The 19,570-nt window shown below is 39.3% G+C and overlaps 1 protein-coding gene across 2 annotated transcripts in view; it reads right to left on the minus strand.

The window, feature by feature from the left end:
* The window catches only part of TMEM184C (transmembrane protein 184C), a 33,454-nt gene extending 18,820 nt beyond the window's left edge, over positions 1-14,634 (minus strand). The window contains exons 1-4 of one of the 2 annotated variants that reach the window (XM_069556747.1): positions 13,869-14,634; positions 5,975-6,105; positions 5,809-5,845; positions 4,907-5,112 (exon numbers count right to left, since the gene is read on the minus strand). In XM_069556747.1, the coding sequence (XP_069412848.1) occupies positions 4,907-5,112; positions 5,809-5,845; positions 5,975-6,105; positions 13,869-14,087 (593 nt within the window). In that variant the 5' untranslated portion in view covers positions 14,088-14,634. Of the gene's footprint in view, positions 1-4,906; positions 5,113-5,808; positions 5,846-5,974; positions 6,106-13,682 lie in introns of both variants that reach the window. The other variant, XM_069556749.1, reaches the window with a different exon arrangement.
* Between the last annotated feature and the right edge of the window lie 4,936 nt (positions 14,635-19,570).

Below are 19,570 nucleotides of genomic sequence, written 5' to 3' on the forward strand. Positions count from 1 at the left end.
TGTCTTTGTAAATCGTCTCTTGTGTTGTTGAAAAAGAGTGTTTGCTATGGCCAGTACATTCTCTTGGCAGAATTCAGTTAGCCTTTACCCTGCTTCATTTTGTTCTCCAAGGCCAAACTTGCCTATTACTCCAGGTATCTCTTGACTTCTTACTTTGGCATTTCAATCCCCAACGATGAGTAGAACATCTGTTTTTGGTGTGAGTTCTAGGAGGTCTTCTAGGTCTTCACAGAACTGATCAGCTTCTCAACTGATCAACTGATCAGCTTCTTCGGAATTGGTGGTAGGGGCATAGACTTGAATTATTATTATATTGAATGGTTTGCCTTGGACGTGAACCAAGATCATGTTCATTTGCTTTAAAATGAAGTCTATGTTCAAACATATGTCCATACATTTAAAAACTTCATTTAGTCTGCCTAATTCCTAAATGGTGTAGTTGAGAAAATTTTTGTTCTAGAAACAACAGGAAGCCTAAATAGTTCTGTACTTGTCCTCCCAGAAAGAAAAGTCCAGGGCAAATCTTTCAAGGTATATAATACCCCATTTCTTCCTGTAATATGTAAGCAAAGGCAGTAACTCTTGTGTAGGCAGTAAAACTTGGACATGAAGACAGTGACAGTATAAGAAAGGGAAATCATAACTTCATTTTGTTCATGAACAAAGATGCATATATTCTAAGCAAAATATTAGCAATCCAAAACTTATAATGTAGAAAAGTTGATGATACACCATAACCACTTAAAATTTGTCTTTCAAATGCAAGTGGATTATAATGTTAGAAAAGTCATTAGTCTAATTCACTATATTAACAAGTCAAAAGCAAAAAATGATGATCATCTCAACAGGGATAGAAAAAGTATTTGATGATATTCAGTACTTAGGTATGATTAAAAACTCTTAACTAGGGATAAAAAAAGAGTTTATTTAAGCTAATAAAGGATGCCTACAAAACATCTTTAGAAACATTATATTCAAATGTGAGATTTTATAAGAATTCCCTTTAAAACCAGGAATGATATAAGAAAGTCTATAGGTACTCAGCACAGTGAGAAGAAAAATATGTATAAAAACTAGAAACAAATCCTTTTGAAGGTGACTGGTTACACAGAGAATTTAAGATCTACAGAATAAGAAAAATTAACAAGATTTTTGGATATAGGCTCCATATGCAAAAACCAATAGCCTTTCTATACACTGGTAGTAATTAAACTAACTTTTTAAAAATATGTCATTCACAATAGAAATAAAATATAAGACATTTAAAAAGTCAGAAAAGATGTACAAGACTTTTATGAGAAAATTATACTTTACTGAAAGATAAATGAAGAGCTAGGTAAGCAGAAAGTAGACCATATTCACAGATAAGAAGATTCAAATAACCATAAAGATGTCAATAAATTGAAGACTGAATTCAATAAATTGAAGACTGAATTCAATTCCAATCAACAAGTCCCAATAAAGTTTTTCAAGTAACCCGACAAGCTGAATCAGAAATTTATACATAAAAGCACCAAGTTAAGAATAGCCCATTTAAGACTTATTAATAACATATAGTAGTCAATGTATGGAAATGGTCCTGGGATAGAAAAGTTAATCAATAAAACAGAAAAAGGGAAGATCACAAATAGACCCACATATATGGAACCTTTATATGACAGAGATGGCAACATAGACCAGTGAGGCAGGAGAGAGAATGGTGCTAGGATAGCAAGTCAATCGAATAAAGTGAAACTGCATTCCTACTTCATATGAAAAAGAAATCAATATACATTTATAAGTCTTAATGGAAAAGTAAAATGTTTAGAAGAAAAGCACAGGAGAGTTGTTTTTATAATGTTGGGGTCAGGAAGAATTTTTTGAACCAGACGAAAAGTGCCTGAAATAAGACTATATTCAACAATATAAACATCCTCAATGAAGTGCCAAAACATGCCAAAAACTAGAAAACGGTATTTTTAACATGCATTAAATAATTAGTATCTTAATCTATAAAGATCCCTTATGGAAGACAACCCATTAAAACATGAGGAACAGAAATAATCACTTCTCAGAAGGAAAACAGAAATGGCTGATAAACATATGAAAACTTATTTAATCTCACTCCTAATCAGTAAAAACCTTGATGACCTCTTGACAGGCAAACATAAAGAAGTGCTGGTAATTATAAAATCTTTTCTACTGGTAATGGGAGAGTAACTTGGTACTGTCACTTCAGCAAATAATTTATCACAAAATCACACAAAAGCCAAAGATGCAGCATATCCACTCCAAGGTATACACCCTACAGTGAATTTTCTCAAAGTGTGGTAAATTCAACATGGTGGGCTATGACTCAGTTTTAAAAACAAGAGGGTGGAAGGGAATACACAGCAAGAGTTAGTACTGTTTCATGAAAACATTTGTTTCCTAACAGCATTAACTCACTAGGTGAAATGTTCCCCTCCTCTCATAAACTCACATACATAAAATCTAACATTCATTAAAAGAAAACTCACTGCGCTCACTGCATATGTCACATAAATCACAGTCTAAAAAGCAGATGCAGTTTTACATCTAAAGACTGGAAACTTGCATCTTAAATTCAGTCTAATGCTTAAAACCAAAGCATCACACTGAGTTATCCTCAACAGCAACAGGCTGATTAATGATCAGACATGTAACACCAGCAATCCAACAGGAGGAGACTGGTAACCTAAGCTGCATGTATGTACAGAGAATGAGGGGTTTATGTCACTAAAGCCATATCCCCAAACTGCATGGCTTTGGCAAGGTTCGAAGTCTTCAAAGGAGAGAAAACCTCGTTTATAGTTACGGATGCACTGCTGATACCATTCAGGTAGTAGCTGTTAGATCTCAAGAGTCTCAGGAACTTTTAACACAGTTTTTTAAAAAGAGAAAATGTGATTAAATATAAAAATTAAAAATTTGATGTAAAATTATCCCTGAATAAAAGTGATGCTTAGAAAAATGTAAACAAGAATAAATGTAACTACTTGTGTAGTTAGGAACAAACAAATTGAACAAGCACAGAAAAGGGAAATTTTGGTCTACAGCCTTGAAGCCTTCAAAAAGGTTCTGGATTTTAGCTGACCACCTACTAACTGGGATGAGCCAGCCGGAAGAGGCAGCTAGGACCGCATCTCAGGTTCTGTATTAACAGAGGAGTCCTGATCAAAGCCAAGCTGCCATTGCCACCTCCACCACCATCATCATATTTACTAGACCACTGCAATCTCTTGCATCTATGCCCACTTCCAGTTCAGTACACAAAGAGTACAGTAATCTCTGAAAAAGAATCTTGGATATCAGCCCTTTGCTTAACATCCTATATTGGCTTCTCACTTGACAATCTCTCTCCTGGACCAAGCTTTAGACAGGCAGGGTTCCTCTTAGCCTTCTTTTCAACTAGGCATCAGCTAGGCCCTGTCCTTGGCCTGGGAAACCAGTCTAAGCAAAAAATCCTGCTAAGACACCTATTACCATCGCCCCTCCATCATCTCACCCTACCCCCCAATATCTGATTACCCTTGATATCGAATCCAGCTCCTCATCCGTCACTCTTGATGTCTTCTTGGTCTGCCTTAAGTAACATTCTTTTTAGGGCAGTTTAGAGAGAATTCCCCTACCCTGATGTCTCCTCTTAGTAATTTTCCACCCAGTGACCACCCCAATCTCTCTGGTTATAAATCCCTGTTTGTTCTTATTGTACTTGGAGTTGAGTACAACATCCTTCCACCCCCCAACCGTTATTCTCACTATCCTCTTTCATAGGATCCAGTTGTTTTTCCTTCATAGTGTTTCCTGAAGTAACTAACTATATATTTGTGTCTTCATTTAATTCCTAACCAAGCTGTAAGTTCCATGAGTTCTACATCTGTTACATGTATTATGATATACCTATCTACTAGCACATACTAGGTGTTCACTACATATCTGTCAAATAAACACCTCACGAATTTATTATTTCAAATAGCCAGGCAGCTCCCTGTTACTGCAAGGGTGTTAAGGAGAGACTCGTTTGGTACCGATGTCATCTAAGTGGTTCTGTATTGCATGAAAGGCAATGTAGCTAACCCTAGGGCGTATGTCTACACTGATCCTCCAAGTCATTCCACCCATCTACATCCCCATCTATCAGCAGTCAAGTCTTGTTGATTCTCCACTGGATTCTCTTATTATCTTTCCTTTCTATTTCAATTCCACACCCCTCTTTTTCAGCTTATCTCACAAACAAACTATTCTAATAACATAATTTATTTCCCCTTCTGGACTCTTCTCCTAATGAATCCTGCATAGTATTTTAAAATTAATCTTCCTAAAATGCCAGTCTTCAAATGTTTCCTGCTGAAAAACATCCAGTGGTTCATTCATAGAGTAAATGAAATCTTAGGTTCAACATACCTTTGCAGGCTTTATTTCCTTTCTGTCCTACATGAATGAATAACAAGGCCAACTAACTTACATATAACTAGAATAAACACTGCTATTTGTTGCTCTTATTTCATGTCCAATGCTGTTTGCCCACCTAGACTATCTTCTCAAGTCTTAGATCTGATTTTGCCTTTAACTTGCTATGTGATTTGAGGAAGTTAATCTCTGCAGACTCTGGTTTCCAATCGTAAAAGAATGTCGATTAAATGATTTCTAAGGTTCCCCCCCCCTCCAACTACAACTTTACCAGTTTTCTATTTAGGGTAAATAATGTAAAAGAAACTAACTCTTATGTGCGGATTATAAAAATGTGTTTTTTAAGTATTCAAACTTGGCTATGAACTACATGAGGGTAGGGACTCTGTATTATACTTTTTGTCCTGCATATAGCACTTAACACACTGCAGAAAAATGACACTTACATCTGTTTAAGTAAAATCAAACTTAAAGAATTAAAACCAGACATACTTACTCTCCCATAGTCCATGGTGGACAGCAACACAAAGGAGGGAAATGTTTCTGCTGATCTTTGGCTTCAATGATTAATACCAGATTCGGATAGCGGTTAGTTAGATAATTGGTAAGGAATCCCATGAAGTTGTAAATGACATAAGCTTCATAACATTCTCTGCAGGTATCCACATATATTGCAATGCTGGGATATTTCAAAGCTATCCACTATGAAGAAGCACAGATGTTAAAAACAGTTGTTTTAACAGATGTTAAAAACAATAAAAGGAATTACTACTGCAATTCATAGTACTCGCAATAGGCCTATTTTAAAACTTGAGTTGTCTTGTCACATACTTATATCAAACTTACCAAATTTTATCATTATGAGGGCTACCAGGCAATCAGTGAAATGAAATTTTAAAAGCAATAAACATCTTGCATATTGGTAAACAAAAACATTTGTGTTGGGGGGTAAACAATGAATATGAAGAGAAAAGTTATATTATGTACTTGAGTTCTTCAATATGAATATAATCCAAAACTTCTTGACATGACCATAGAAAAATGATGTTAAAGACATTTTCTTTATATTTAATCATATTAAAGCAGTTATTTGTAACAATTACCTATACCAGGATCCACTGGGGAAGATTTCTGTTTTGGTCCAAATAAAATTATAATAAATAAAAAGGATGATAAGGTAATGTTAAGTATTATAATCTTTAGAGGAATAAGAACAACTCATTTGAAATTTTAAAACATCTGCCTTTTCTATGGTTATACTTTATCTTCTTTATTAACATTAAAAACACTTATTAACCTAACTCCTTACTGCCAAATAACATTACTTTTATTATGTTAATTATAGTTAGTATCATAAAACAAGTTTTTAGTTAATGAATTAAAATGAAGCATACTTACACTATCCAAACTGTATATGGGTACCATCCAAAGAATCCTATTTAGAAAGCAAAAAACATAAATTTAAAACATTTTACATGATTAAAAAAATTTTACATTTTATATAACTTACATTTTATGAGATTAGCCAACACAACACTAGTAGAACCAACATGTAAGGACTTACCTTATTATGGGTTTCTGTAGTTCAGGTTGTGTATAATGCACTAAGTGTTGCAGTATCACCCAAAGCGAGATAGGTATAGTCAACAGCAAAAAGATCCCAGCAATAAACCAAGCCTTGGTGTGTATTCCAACCTTTAGGAAGCAAAGAACATATTAGTATAATTCTCTGATATTAAAGCTAAACAGGTAAATATGATTTCTGTATTTTTTAAAATTTTAATTTACTTATTACTAAGGCTCAGTATTTTCCAAATAACTAGTGGGTATTTTTATTTCTTCTTCAATGACAGCCTATTTGTGCTTTTATGGAAAGAGGGGGTGGATTTTTCATCATATGGTCTTTAGTTATACAGCACTGCATAGATTAAGCATACTAATCCCATATCATTTCCCTCAGACTGTTATTGGTCTTTTATATTTTTCTGATTAAGGATGTATAGAAATTTTAGAATTTTCTAGAAGTCAAATCTAAAACTCTTCTGGTTTATTCCTCTGCTTTTATGTTGGGATAAAATTTACCAAAGTTTTCTGCAAATTTTACTGTTACTCAAAATATGAACAGAACACTTATTGAGTGCTGTTTGCCTGATAACCTTGCTAAGTTCTTTACATGCATCATGTCTTTTAATCCTCCCATTGGCTAAGGCACTGCCAGTGTCCAAGGGACCCGTCCAGAGGACCCATGCTAACACAGATTGCCCCTGTAAGAGCACACAGGGCTTCCCACGTGGCGCAGTGGTAAAGAATCTGCCTGCCAGTACAGGAGGTGCATGATATGCAGGCTTGATGCCTGAATAGGGTGAATCCCCTGGAGGAGGAAATGGCAACCCACTCCAGTATTCTTGCTTGGAAAATTCCATGGACAGAGGAGCCTGGCAGGCTACAGTCCATGGGGTCGCAGAGCTGGACACGACCAAGCACACGTGCATGTCTCTTATACACAATATTATCAACTCAGGACAAGACATTTTCAAAAGATCTAATTTCTTTTTAAGGTCAATATCTGATCAATATTTTTTTCCTTTAAAAGCTCAGTGTCTAAAAATATAATTTGAACTGCTTCATCCTAAGGCAGAGCTAAAGTAGTCCCCTCATTTTCTGGTAAAAAAAAAATTTTATTTGAACCCCTGTTCTATCTGAGGAGCCCTCCAGAATAAATTTTATTCCTTGTACTCCTGAATGTGAATCCTTTTAATTAAAAAAAAAAAAAAGCAAATGCTAGCTTTTTAAAGCAAAAAAGCTGGGAATTTATTTTTAGTATTTGAGGAGTTTGAGTAGTTAATGGAAATAGAACTGAAGTCCACAACTTCTATCTTTTGCTGTTTTGAACAAGATTTTTTTTTCATCAAGAGTCAAAGATTACAGAGGCAGCAAAGTAAGAGAACAAATGTATTTTTGTAACAATGAATTTCTACATTCAACTGTATGGAAAACTTGAAAAGCAGATTAAAAAGTCTTGCTGAATGCTGGAAATTAATAAAGCAGTAAGTCAAAAGTGAATATGCAGAGGTGCAGATTCTAAAAAGAATGTCTGAGCAATAATTTTCCAGAGATTTTTGCTTGGCTCAATTTCATTTAAAATTCAGTACTGGGCTTCCCTGTGGCTCAGTGGTAAAGAATCTGCCTGCCAATGCAGGAGACTCGTGTTCGATCCCTGAGTCAAGGAGACACCCTGGAGAAGGAAATGGCAACTCACTCCAGTATTCTTGCCTGGGAAATCCCAAGGACAGAGGGGACAGGAGAGCTACACAGTCCATGGGGTCACAAAAGAGTTGGATATGACTTAGCAATTAAACAACCACTCATTTTAATGATGGCAATAACAGTAATATACCCTAGATTTTCTTTATTATAAGGTGATCATTAAGAACAGTATTGCCAAGTACTTTTAACACCTACATTTGTTTTCATGACTGCTTTAGTGCTAAAAGGTAGGACTTGGTGGCAGACTTGAGAGAAAACTGATGTGCTCATGACTAAAGAAAGCCAAGCACCCTCAGTGTGCTGTAAAGGAGAAAGTTCTTCTTCAAATGATCATAAAACAAGTAACTGGAGAACTGACTCATTTCAGTATGGTGATTCCAAACTTTAGAAATCTTGCATGGGAGAGTTAGTACCAGTTTTACACTGCAAGTGGTAATTTCGGTTTAGAAAAGCATCATCCATCCACATTAATGCTACTAATTTGAATCACTGGTCTTAGAACTGTTTTGGTTTTTGAGCTATTTAAAAAGCTGTATGCCTAAGAAATTGAACCTATCGTATGTGTATACATGTTTATGTAATGTTATAATAAAATGTAACAAAATGATATATGTTCTACTAAAGTAATATTATAAAATAAGATCTTACTCTAGGTATCTGCACAAATTATTAATGATTATTACATTTAATTTACATTTCTCTCTAAATAAATTATTCACACTTGAGACACTGGTAGAAGGATGTAATTAATAATATTAAACTATCAGCCACTTTTGGGCTCAGAAAAAAGGAGACAAGTAGTGTAGATTTTTTTCCTAAGGTAATTTGAAGAAAGCAGAGAGGAAAGAAAAAACCATTAAAGACCAGCATCCAGCAGTGAGTCAGCTGTCCCTCAGCCAGCGGCCTTCTTCTGGGCTCACTTCTCAGGGAGAAGCAGGGAGCACTGCCAGAGAGTGGCTACTCGTGACACAAAAGACTAGCAGGGCAGTGCGGTGTCCCGGGGGCATGTTCCTTGCATGACCGTTATATATGTTAATACACGCTCAGCCCAGCAAGAGTGCCACAGATGGCGGCAGAGAGTGGCCTGGCCACTCCAGTCCTGAGTGTATTCCTCATGGGCATGGGACAGGCTAGCCGAACCCCCAGTTTTCTACAACCTCAGTCCCCACTGGCTTCTCACAGCGTGAGCATTTTGACTATAGTGTTTAAAAGGTAAGTTTTTTTTTTCATACAATACTGGCTCTAAACATGTCAACTACTTTTTCCAGTGCTTAATCAGATGCAAATAACTTTGCTTTATGTGCTCAGTTGTGAACCTAATCCCAATGAAAATGCTATCCAAAAACGCTATCATACTGCTGCCCCACTATAACAATAACAATAACAACAGCAAATAAATATCAAACAGCAATAACAACAGTGCTATTTTTAAAACAACAGTGGTAATTCGGGGCTTACTGAGTACCTACTATGTGCTGGGGACAGTGCAAAGCATTTTAAAGACATAAACTCATCCAGTAAATAATGAGAATGAGTGATGAATAAGTACTTAGCACGGTGTCACTTTATCCACTTATGAGTCTCAGTTTTCCCATCTGTAAAATGGGGATAATTCCTGTTTCCGGGCTTTAATGAAGATTAAAGAAAATTATACCTTATCTTAGGGACATGCTGTAGTTAGTGTTTCTAACATTTTAACAACAAAACACAATGGCAGGGGAAAGTGAAAGTGAAGTCGCTCAGTCATGTCCACTTCTTTGCGGCCCCATGGACAGTAGTAGCCTGCCCCTTAATCCACACTCCTTTCCATCTACTGTGCCATTCATTCCCCTGAGTAAAAAAATACTCAAAACAAACAAAATGAACAAAAACCTGTCTTCATATACTGATACCACTTCTTCACTCCACACTTATTTTTAGCTTTTGCCCGGATGCCTCCAGGGTTTCCCTCATAGCTCAGTCGGTAAAGAATCTGCCTGCAATGCAAAAGACCAGGTTCAATCTCTGGGTCGGGAAGATCCCCTGAGAAGGAGGTGTCAACGCACTCCAGTATTCTTGCCTGGAGAAACCCATGGACAGAGGAGGCTGGCAGGCTACAGTCCATGGGGATCGCAAGAGTTGGACACAACTTAGCAGCTAAACCACCACCACCACCACCGACGCTTCCGTCGAAACCAGGATGAGGCTCACAAAGGACCCCCCTGCTTGTGAAGACCAATGGACAGCGCAGCAGCACCAGACTTCTCACTGTTTTGTCCTTCTGGAGGAGGGCACGGCAACCCACTCCAGTATTCTTGCCTGGAGAACCCCCATAGACAGAGGAGCCTGGCAGGCTGCAACCCATGGGGTCACACAGAGTCAGACACGACTGAAGCAGCTTCGCACATGCAGATCTGACGAGCCCGTGTAAATGTCTCTCACATACCTTGAACTGTGTGTCCCAAGCAGAACTCAAGTGCTCTCAAGTCTGAGTTTCCATCTTGGGAACTGGCATCACCATTTACCTTGTTGTTCAAGACTGAAACCTCGGAGTGGTTCTTGACGTCCCCCTTTCTCTCACTGCCTCTCTTCCCCAACATATCCCCTGTCAAGCTCTGTTTCTTCAATTTCCATGATGCTTAAAATTCACTTTTCCATCTCTATTTCTGCTATCCTGACTTGGGCCGTAAGTCATCATAGCCTGGGCACCCATTACCTCTGAATCACCTTGAAGATCTTTCTAACTTTTTTCCACTTTCACTTAATTTTCCACAGGCCGGTAGAGTTGTTTTTGGAAGGTGTGCAACAATGCTGCCCCACTTCTTCACTTTTTAGATCTTTTAAAATTTCCTCATAGCACTTCACATCATTTATTGATCTGTTTGTGTTGGTTGTGTTTGCCTCTATCACTAAGTTCCAGGAAAGCAGGAGCCATGTTTCTCTAACTATACAGAATACAGAAAGCACTGGGGCTCAAACAATCAGTTATTAAGTATCAGACATTTGGGCAAAAGGAGAAAACAAATAAACCATAAATCGTGTTAGATGCTGGTTGAGTCCTAAAAATATAAAGAAGGGAAGAGGATATGAAGAGTTGAGGAAAAGAAACTTGTTATTTTTAAACAGGGGAGCTGCGTGACACTGAAGTAAAAACCTGAAGGACACAAAGGAACAAAAATACTATCTAGGGAAAGGCATATTATGACATGCCAAGGCCCTAAGGAGGGAGCATGCCCTACACGTTTGAGCAAAGCAGTATGGAGGAGGCTCAGGAACTAAGGAGAGAAAGTCAGATGAGATGGGGTGGGGGTGGGTTCAGATCATGCTGGGGCTTGGTGTCACAGTCAGGGACATAATGGGTTTTAATCCGGGACTAGCAGTGACTGGAAAACTTCACGAGGACACACACAGCGTGACTTATGTTTTCACTAGGTAGTTCGGCTGGTGTGCTCAGGATAGTCCAGGCAATACAGGATGAGAATCTGGCTCAGGGTGTTAGCAGTGGAGATTGTAGATTAAAATATTCCTTCAAAGCTGGTACAGAAAAAGTAGAGTTGACATCAATGATGAAATAAAAATTTGCACTTTAAGGCAAAACAAGAAACACTTTCACATAGAACTTCTTCTCTGCCTTCTGGCGTCCGCCGCCCCCCTCCCCCCGCCGCCTGGGGTGCAATGTGGGTCTGCACTGTGTTAGCCAGACCTCTCCAGCGGCAGCAGTACTTGCTCAAACATAAAGATCACTTTCCCTCCTTCCGGCCTCTACTTAGAAGACAGCATTCCTTTCTCGATTCTGAAAGGGGTCATGATGACCCAGCACCTGACTTGTAAGTGCAGACATCTCTGGTGAGCTTTATTGTACTTGTTCAGTCGCCAAGTCGTGTCTGACTCTTCGTGACCCCGTGGACTGCAGCACACCAGGCTTCCCTGTCTCTCACCATCTTCTGAAGTTTGCCCAAGTTCATGTCCATTGCTGAGCTTTATGTACAATGCCAACGTTATCACTCCCCTTAAAGATGGTGACTGGAACTGAAGAGTGGTCAGACATGGGGAGATGTTGGGCTGTAATGAAGTTCAAACTTAAATACTTAACTTATAACCTCAGTAATATTACTAACTATATTACTTGCATTCATGCCTGTTTATGGTTATTGGTTCTGGCACTACCAAATGTGTCCGAATCTCCGATAAAACTAATGATTAAGCCACTTGAAATGACTGACCCAATATACAGTTATATAAGATCCATGACTGCGACAGTGTAACTTTTTCTTGTGGGAAGAAGCAACAAGAGGGAACCATTTCCTGGACACAAGACAGAGGCCCAGAGGCTTTTGGTTACTATTGACAGGACTTAGTTCAGTAACAGTACACTGAATGGCTTAACTTGAAAATCCTCATTTGACCTGAGAACAAGCATTCCCAGTCCCGTGGGACAAATTGGTCGCAAAATGCCTCCCAAAACTTGGTCTAAATTAAGAGCGAAAGGGAAAGGACTGTAAAATAATAAATACTGCCCATCCAGTTGTTTGAGAACTAAGTCACTAGCCACTGTGGGCGCTGACCTACAATACACCCTGGAAGGAATTCGGGGTGAGGGGGGCGGGGCAGACTGTGAAAACTGGCAAATCTGGCCTTCAGTCGGCTGTTTTCAGGAGAAATTTTTTATGAACCTGGATTCTTGCACCTTTTCATACTTAGAAACTCACTAAATTCACACCTGTTCCTTGTGACTAGTGATCTTCTACCGAGTACTTGACTGCATCTGCCTCCTTAGCCAGAATCACACATACACGGGCTTCCCCTGTCTCTCTTCAGGACAGTGCTTCAGAGCTCTCTGAGAGGCTGTCTCCCAGGCTCTAATTCTCAGTTTGTCTTGAATACAATTTTCCATCTCTTTCTTAGATTGACTACTATTTGTCACTGACACCAACAAATAAGAGAAGTCTTAAATTAGGTTATGATACACAGAATTAATCTTTAAAATAGTTCCTATATTTCAGAGTAAGAAATACTCTAGAGAAATACTTAAAAGTAAGGAATCTCTATTAGTATTAAGATGTCTATACGTGAAGTTTGGTAGACAAATTATGGAAATAACCTAAATTTCTAATGGATGAGAAATACTTAATGTAGTGTAATATTCTAGTAACATTAAAAATAACTATATGGACTATGCTAGTATGGGCAAGTGAACAAAAAAACTGAGTGAACATACAGAAAACAAACATATATTGAATACAATTTGTTTAATTATATAAAAATATTTCCACACAAAAGGCCCCAAATTGCCATAGTCTTGTCATAACTCTTGTGAAACAGTTGTTTCTAAGTAAAAATAGTCCCTTGGGTTTTATTAACGTCAAACTTGAAAGTTCAACTTTTTTACAAAGTGCTTAGTTAAGCATTTACTTTGGGGTCTTTCAGCTTATAGTACTTTCCTGATGTCATAATAAGAATATGACATCAAAAAACATACAAGGCATTTTCCCTGCAAACTTTGTTGGCTAAGAGTTCAACTTTAAAGTAAGAACAAAGTCGAACCAACTCAATCCTTTAATTCAGGAAGCTGCTGCTAAGTCGCTTCAGTCGTGTCCGACTCTGTGCGACCCCATAGATGGCAGCCCACCAGGCTCCGCCGTCCCTGGGATTCTCGAGGCATGAATACTGGAGTGGGATGCCATTTCCTTCTCCAATGCATGAAAGTGAAAAGTGAAAGTGAAGTCGCTCAGTCGTGTCCGACTCTTAGAGACCCCATGGACTGCAGCCTACCAGGCTCCTCCGTCCATGGGATTTTCCAGGCAAGAGTACCGGAGTGGGTTGCCATTGCCTTCTCCAATTCAAGAAGCTAGTTAAATGCTAATAAAATTCTACACCTGGTCCTTAAGGTAGATCTAATTAAGTTCAGTATTTGAACAGATCAGATTTCAGTAATAAAGTTACTACTTTCCGGAAATGGATGACTGCCTGCAAAACAGTGCTCTCCGAAGCTGCTATAGTAATATATTTTATTTTCTCATTCCTACCTCCACCAGTGGCACGCTCTGAAACACCATGAACAACCAGAAGCCAGACGTCGGTTCTGCTATAGGTTCGTTACATGACATTTTTCAGGCTATCAAGCCCGGAGCATCTGGGTAAAAACAGGCTACCTTAGATGGACAGGATGGTAGAAAAAGGGGTAGGTGCCTGATGGTGCGGGACCCTCTTACCTCCAGTTTCTGTAGTTCCCACACGCAGAGGGGAACGGCAACCACTATGGACAACAGGTAGAGAACCACCGCTAAAGGTCGAATCCACTGTCTCCAGTTCCTCCAGGTACAAGTGCAAGGCATGTTTCCGCATAAATCAGCTCCGAGTAGGAAGGAAAAGAAGCTCGAAGTAGATGGTAACGCGGAGCCCTGTTCTTGGGCTGTTTTTTCGTCTCGCATATTACGGAAAAAGAGCCGACAAGCGACTCTACCAGCAGCTTGAACCGCCTCCTCGGCCCACGCTGTGTTTACTGTTGCTGCTGCCACAAACGCGGCCGCTCACGGGGCTACCGGGGAGCAGTGCGGGCAACATTCTTTCTTCCCCACAAAGCATCGACCCAGTTCTTCCGCGGTGGAATCCCCGGCAGAGCCGCTGCCCTCACCTGGGGATTGCCCAGAGCTCCGCCGGCACCATGGCCTCAAGGGGAGCGGCGCCGAAAGGGACCAGCCTGTAAAGACCCTGCACTCAGTTCTTTTCTGCCCCGCGGCTGCCGGCCTGCTCGCTCTTTTCTTGGGTGGTGGTGTCCCTTCCCTGCGGCGGCTGCAGGCGTCAGTGATGATTCCGCGGATAGATAACAGACGAGAACGCCAACCCACCAGCCTCAGGATTTCTTCACTTGTTCTTTCGGGACATTCCCCCAAGGCGGAACCCAAGGCCAAACCAGGGCTTCCGTTTCCGTCCTCGCTGTCTGAGGTTGGTGATTCGAGGACTGCGCAAGATAGGCCCGCCCCATCCGGCACACTTCTAGTTCTGTGATTGGTCACTTTTCGGGGGCGGGGCTTCTAGGCACGTACCTAGGTACCAGTGTGGAAGAAGTCGAAATATTCGGAAGTTGTGCAGCTGGTCCCGGCTGGCTTAGTGGCCCAGGAAGATTCTGCAAGCTGTACAAGTCTTTTGAAAACATTTGAGGAACTCCTACTACACTGTTCTGCTGACTGTATTCCAGCTTTAAGAAAGGCTGTGTAAGAAGCCATTACCTTAGAGCTGAACCTTTCTCTGACCCAAAGATCTGCGATTCTCTCAGGGAGTGGATAGGGGAGTCCGCTGGAATAAGAGGAAATGGGAAACGTCCGCCTAGTTTTGTGTCAGTTGCTAAAATCTGGGGGTGGAGCCACTTAGTTATTTCGGGATCCTCCGAAAGAACATTCTAGGGAAAGCTTAACTTTAGAAGCAGTACTGAATGTCTTTTCCGTATTTGGAACTTGGTAAAAACTGGCATATATTTAAGTTTCAAAAGGTTTACGTTACTACTGACAAGTTTTACGTGCTCAAAGCTTTGAGGCAAACAATGGTGGGATCTTAAAGCCTTTCTAAGCCAATAGAGCAAACAAATTATCTACTTCTCAATTTGATACACAAATATGTCTTGTAGCTGTTATTTTGTGAGGGTCAGGCACTGTACTAAGCGCTTTTCTTACATTATATCAGTTGATCTGTGCAAAATTCCTAAAAGGTAGGCAGTTTTCCATGTCACAGACGAGAAGACAGATTCAAGTATTTAAGGATAAAGTTTGAGGAACTCGTTGAACTTGTTAGTGGTAGAGCCAGGATTCTAACCTTAGTATCTGACTCAAGCATTGGATCTGTCCATACCTACCACCTGAGAATTTCTGATAATGACCATCTATGAACAAGAAGGCCTACAGTATTGAATATACCCAGCCTAGGATTCTGACGGAGGCACTGGCAGAGTGTCGTCTTCCCTAGTGTCATCTGTCCTTTTTACAACCTGGCCTCTTTTAATACAGACTGCTTTTTTTAAGGGGAAATGGGCCTTTTATTTGTTCTTCCTAAGCTAACACATAAAATTGAAATCATATTTTTAAATTTTCTGATCATTAAATTAATGCGTGCTCCATTGTTAAATTTTGGAAAATAGAAAAATGAAAGAAAAGTAACCTTTACTCTACAACCAAGTATAATCACTACTTACTTTTTTGGTACACAGTATGGTTGCCTTGGATACATAGATTGTCCCTGTGCCTTTCAGCTACAGTCACTGGCATCCATAGTAATCTTCCCCGTTCTTTCTCTTGGACAAATCTTTTTCACATAATTTGTGGAACTTTCCTTGATTCCCCTTGCTCCCCATATGCTTATAGCACTTGTTGTGTGTTATAAATCATTTCCTTATTTGTCTTTTAGATTGAATTTCTAGGAGCAAGCAGAAGTTCTAGAACTATTAGAATAAAGCAAGGGAGTGAGGGAAGGGACCGGAATGTCAGATGCACAGGTGGTTTCCCACCCCAGTATGTGAACTGAGGTTCATCCACGGTGAAGTTTGCAGGTCAGCAGAGAAATGAGAAAAAAAAAAAATTGTGTAGTTTTTAATCTATTCTTTCTAAGTGATTATGCTTTATTTTGAAATTGTTCGTTCTATTTTTCTTTCATGTGAGGACAGGAATAGAATAGTTGCTTTCTAAATATTTTTACTTTGGAAAATAAGAAGTTAGTAACTTTATTTGCTCCCATTTAGTTTACTTCTGAAATTATTCTTGGCCCATGAAATCAGTGAGACAGGGAATGGCCTCTGATTTCAGCAACCATAGTGTTGGCCTGATCCTCATCTCCTTCCTTTACTTGCTATGTTTAGTTGCTCAGTCATGTCCAATTCTTGGCAACCCCATGCACTGTAGCCCGCCAGGCTCCTCTGTCCATGGGATTCTCCAGGCAAGAATACTGGAGTGGGCTGGCAGTGTCTTCTCCTGACTTGGTATAGGTATTGTCTGTATTCTTTCTGGATATGATTTAGCCTAAATTTGAGGGTGGATCTGAACTTGATTGTGTTTGAAAAGTAAATGGTTATGACTAGCAGGTGGTTCTAGGGTCAAAAGCAAGCTGTTAGTCATTCTTGATGCAGTGTACATAGAGAAAATGAATTTCTGCTGATATGTTACTGTGTCATATGAGAATAAGCAGGTGAAATTTTGCCATCCAGGGAGGGTATGTTTGGATTAGTCTGACTTAATAGGTTAACAAAATTCGCTTTGAGGAATTCTGAGAGGTGCACATTGTTAAGCCCTTGGCCTGTATCCTCCCATTTCTCTGTGTAAATATGTCTGTGATGGTTTTAAAATGTAGCTGCAATTTCTTTACTTGTCCCATAAAGATATAGACTCTCTATCCCCTCCCTTATATATAGGTGGGGCATGGCTGATTGAACCACTAGAGTATAGTGAAAGGTGATCATAGTTACCATTTGACTTCAGGGGCTAGGTCACTCACCTTGTCTGTTGGAACACTTGCTTTCCAAACTCTCAGCCATCATGCAGAAGTCTGACTGCCAGAGGCTGATGTGCTCTGAAGAGCCAAATACACATCAGAAGGTCCCCTGAAGGTATGCTGAGTGACAGTCACAGCTGAGCCCAGCCCTCCAGGTAGCCAGCCCAGGTGCCTGCCCCACGAGTGGAGAAGCTGATTCTGCCTCCCAGAACTGGAGTCACCCATCAGCGTTTTGCATCTTTCAAGCTGAGGTGCTAAACCTGTGGACCAGAGAAAGCCATTCCAGCTCCGCCTTACCCTGATTCCTGACTTGAAGAACCCATGAGCTCAAGAGAACTAGGAGAAAGGCACAGACTGGGAGAAAAATTTGGAAAAGGCACATCTGTTAAGGACTGTGATCCAAAAATGTACGAAGAACTCTTAAAATGCAGCAGTAAGGAAACAAAAGCTTAATTAAAACATGGGCCAACCGCCTTAACAGAACTCACCCAAGAAGATATCCAGATGTCAAATAAGCGTAGTGGGAAGATGCTCCTCATCATATGTTATCTGAGAAATGCAAGTTAAAACAACAATGACATACCACCACATCCCTATTAAAGTGGCCGGAATCTGGAACTGACAACACCCAATGCTGCTGAGATTTTCACCAATATGTGAGCTCTCACATACTGCTAGTAGGAGTGAGAAATGGTACAGCTGCTTTGGAAGACAGTTTGGTGGTTTCTTACAAAATGAAATACACTCTTATTATACGATCCACCAATCACACTCCTTATTGGTTATCCAAAGATAGTTGAAACCTTATGTCCATAAAAAAAAAAATCTGCACATGGATGTTTATAGCACCTTTGTTCATAATTGCCTAAATTTGGAAGCAACCAAGATGTCTTTCAGTAGATAAACAGGTTAATAAACAGTGATACATTCAGACAATGGAATATTATTCAGCACTAAAAAAAATTGAGCTATCAAGCAATGAAAAGACATGGAGGAATCTTAAATTTATATTTCCAAGTAAAAGAAGCCAATCTGAAAAGCCTACATACTGTATGATTCCAAGTGTATGACATTCTGGAGAAGGCAAAACTATGGAAACAATAAAAAGATGAATAATTGTCAGATGGGATCAGTAATTGCCAGATGAATAGGCAGAGCCCAGAGGGTTTTTAGAGCAGTGAAAATATTCTATATGATATGATAATGATGAATATATGTCGTTATAATTTTGTCCAAACCCAGAATGTACAAAAACCAAGAGTGAACCGTAAGTTAAACTGTGGACTCTGGATGGTTAACTATGGTCTTTGGGTGATTATGATGTATCAGTTTAGATTCGTCCTTGATGAAAAATGTACCATTCAGGTGAATGATGCTGATGATGGGGGGAGGCCATGCATGTGTGGGAGTGGAGGGGATGTGGGAATTCTCTCTGTACGTTTCTTTCCATTTTATTGTAAACCTAAAACTGCTCTAGAAAAATGAAGTTAAAAAAAGTCCACGAGTAAAATGAAATAATTTTCCCTCACTGAGTTTAGGATTCTTTGTTGGATTTGTTCCAGTGAATCAATAACTGAAACAATATCTTTTGTCGATGTATGTATATACTCTCTACCTAGTCTGAAAGTGATTATTGATTTTTTTTTTTTTTTTGCTTTGAGCTGACTTGAAGACTAGAAAGATTGCCTCAGGCTTTTCTCCTTTAGGAATATGTTGCCTTCACAGTCTGAGATTGTGCCAACCAGCCAAAGAATTGAGTGAGTTTTAGGTTTAAATGTTGCAAGAATGCAGGGGGGAGCTCAGGGGAGATCTCCGGCAGTATGCTTAATTTTGTAATGTGTCACTCCCCCATGGAAGGAAAATGGTTTATTCTGCAACCAGGTGAGTGGGGAAGAAGGTAAAAGTGGTATAGGCTGTAATACCAGACTTTGAAATCTGAACTTTGAGACTGGGTATTTTCACCCATTGTTTCAGCTTTACCCACCACATCTTTCCGGCTAAGTTTTACACTTTGTTGCAGACACCATAATTAATTCATCTCTACCTCTCCTGTACCTCCCTACATCTCTTAACAGGTAAAGCTGTGGATACTTGTGCGTATCACCCTGTCTTTACACCCTGTCTTTACATACATTCTACCTCATCTTAAAGAGACTCAATAGTTTTTGATCCATAAATACTGTAGTTGCATTTATAAGTTTTGGCAAGTACAACAAATATATTAAATATGAAATAGTAACATGTTTACGTTGAAAGGAAAATGAAGTATAATTTTAAAAATTATTTTCTGTCATTTTGTTCATTTCATTGAGTGGCTTCATTTCATTCAATGACTTAGAGCAAACTGTAGCATGCGACCCAGTTGTGGCCAGCAGTCTGCTTCTGTATGACTCTGACCTAGAACAGTTTTTTCGTTTCTTTTTTTTTTTTATTGTGGTAA

Source organism: Ovis canadensis, chromosome 17 (assembly GCF_042477335.2).
Source record: "Ovis canadensis isolate MfBH-ARS-UI-01 breed Bighorn chromosome 17, ARS-UI_OviCan_v2, whole genome shotgun sequence".
Lineage (NCBI taxonomy): Eukaryota > Metazoa > Chordata > Mammalia > Artiodactyla > Bovidae > Ovis > Ovis canadensis.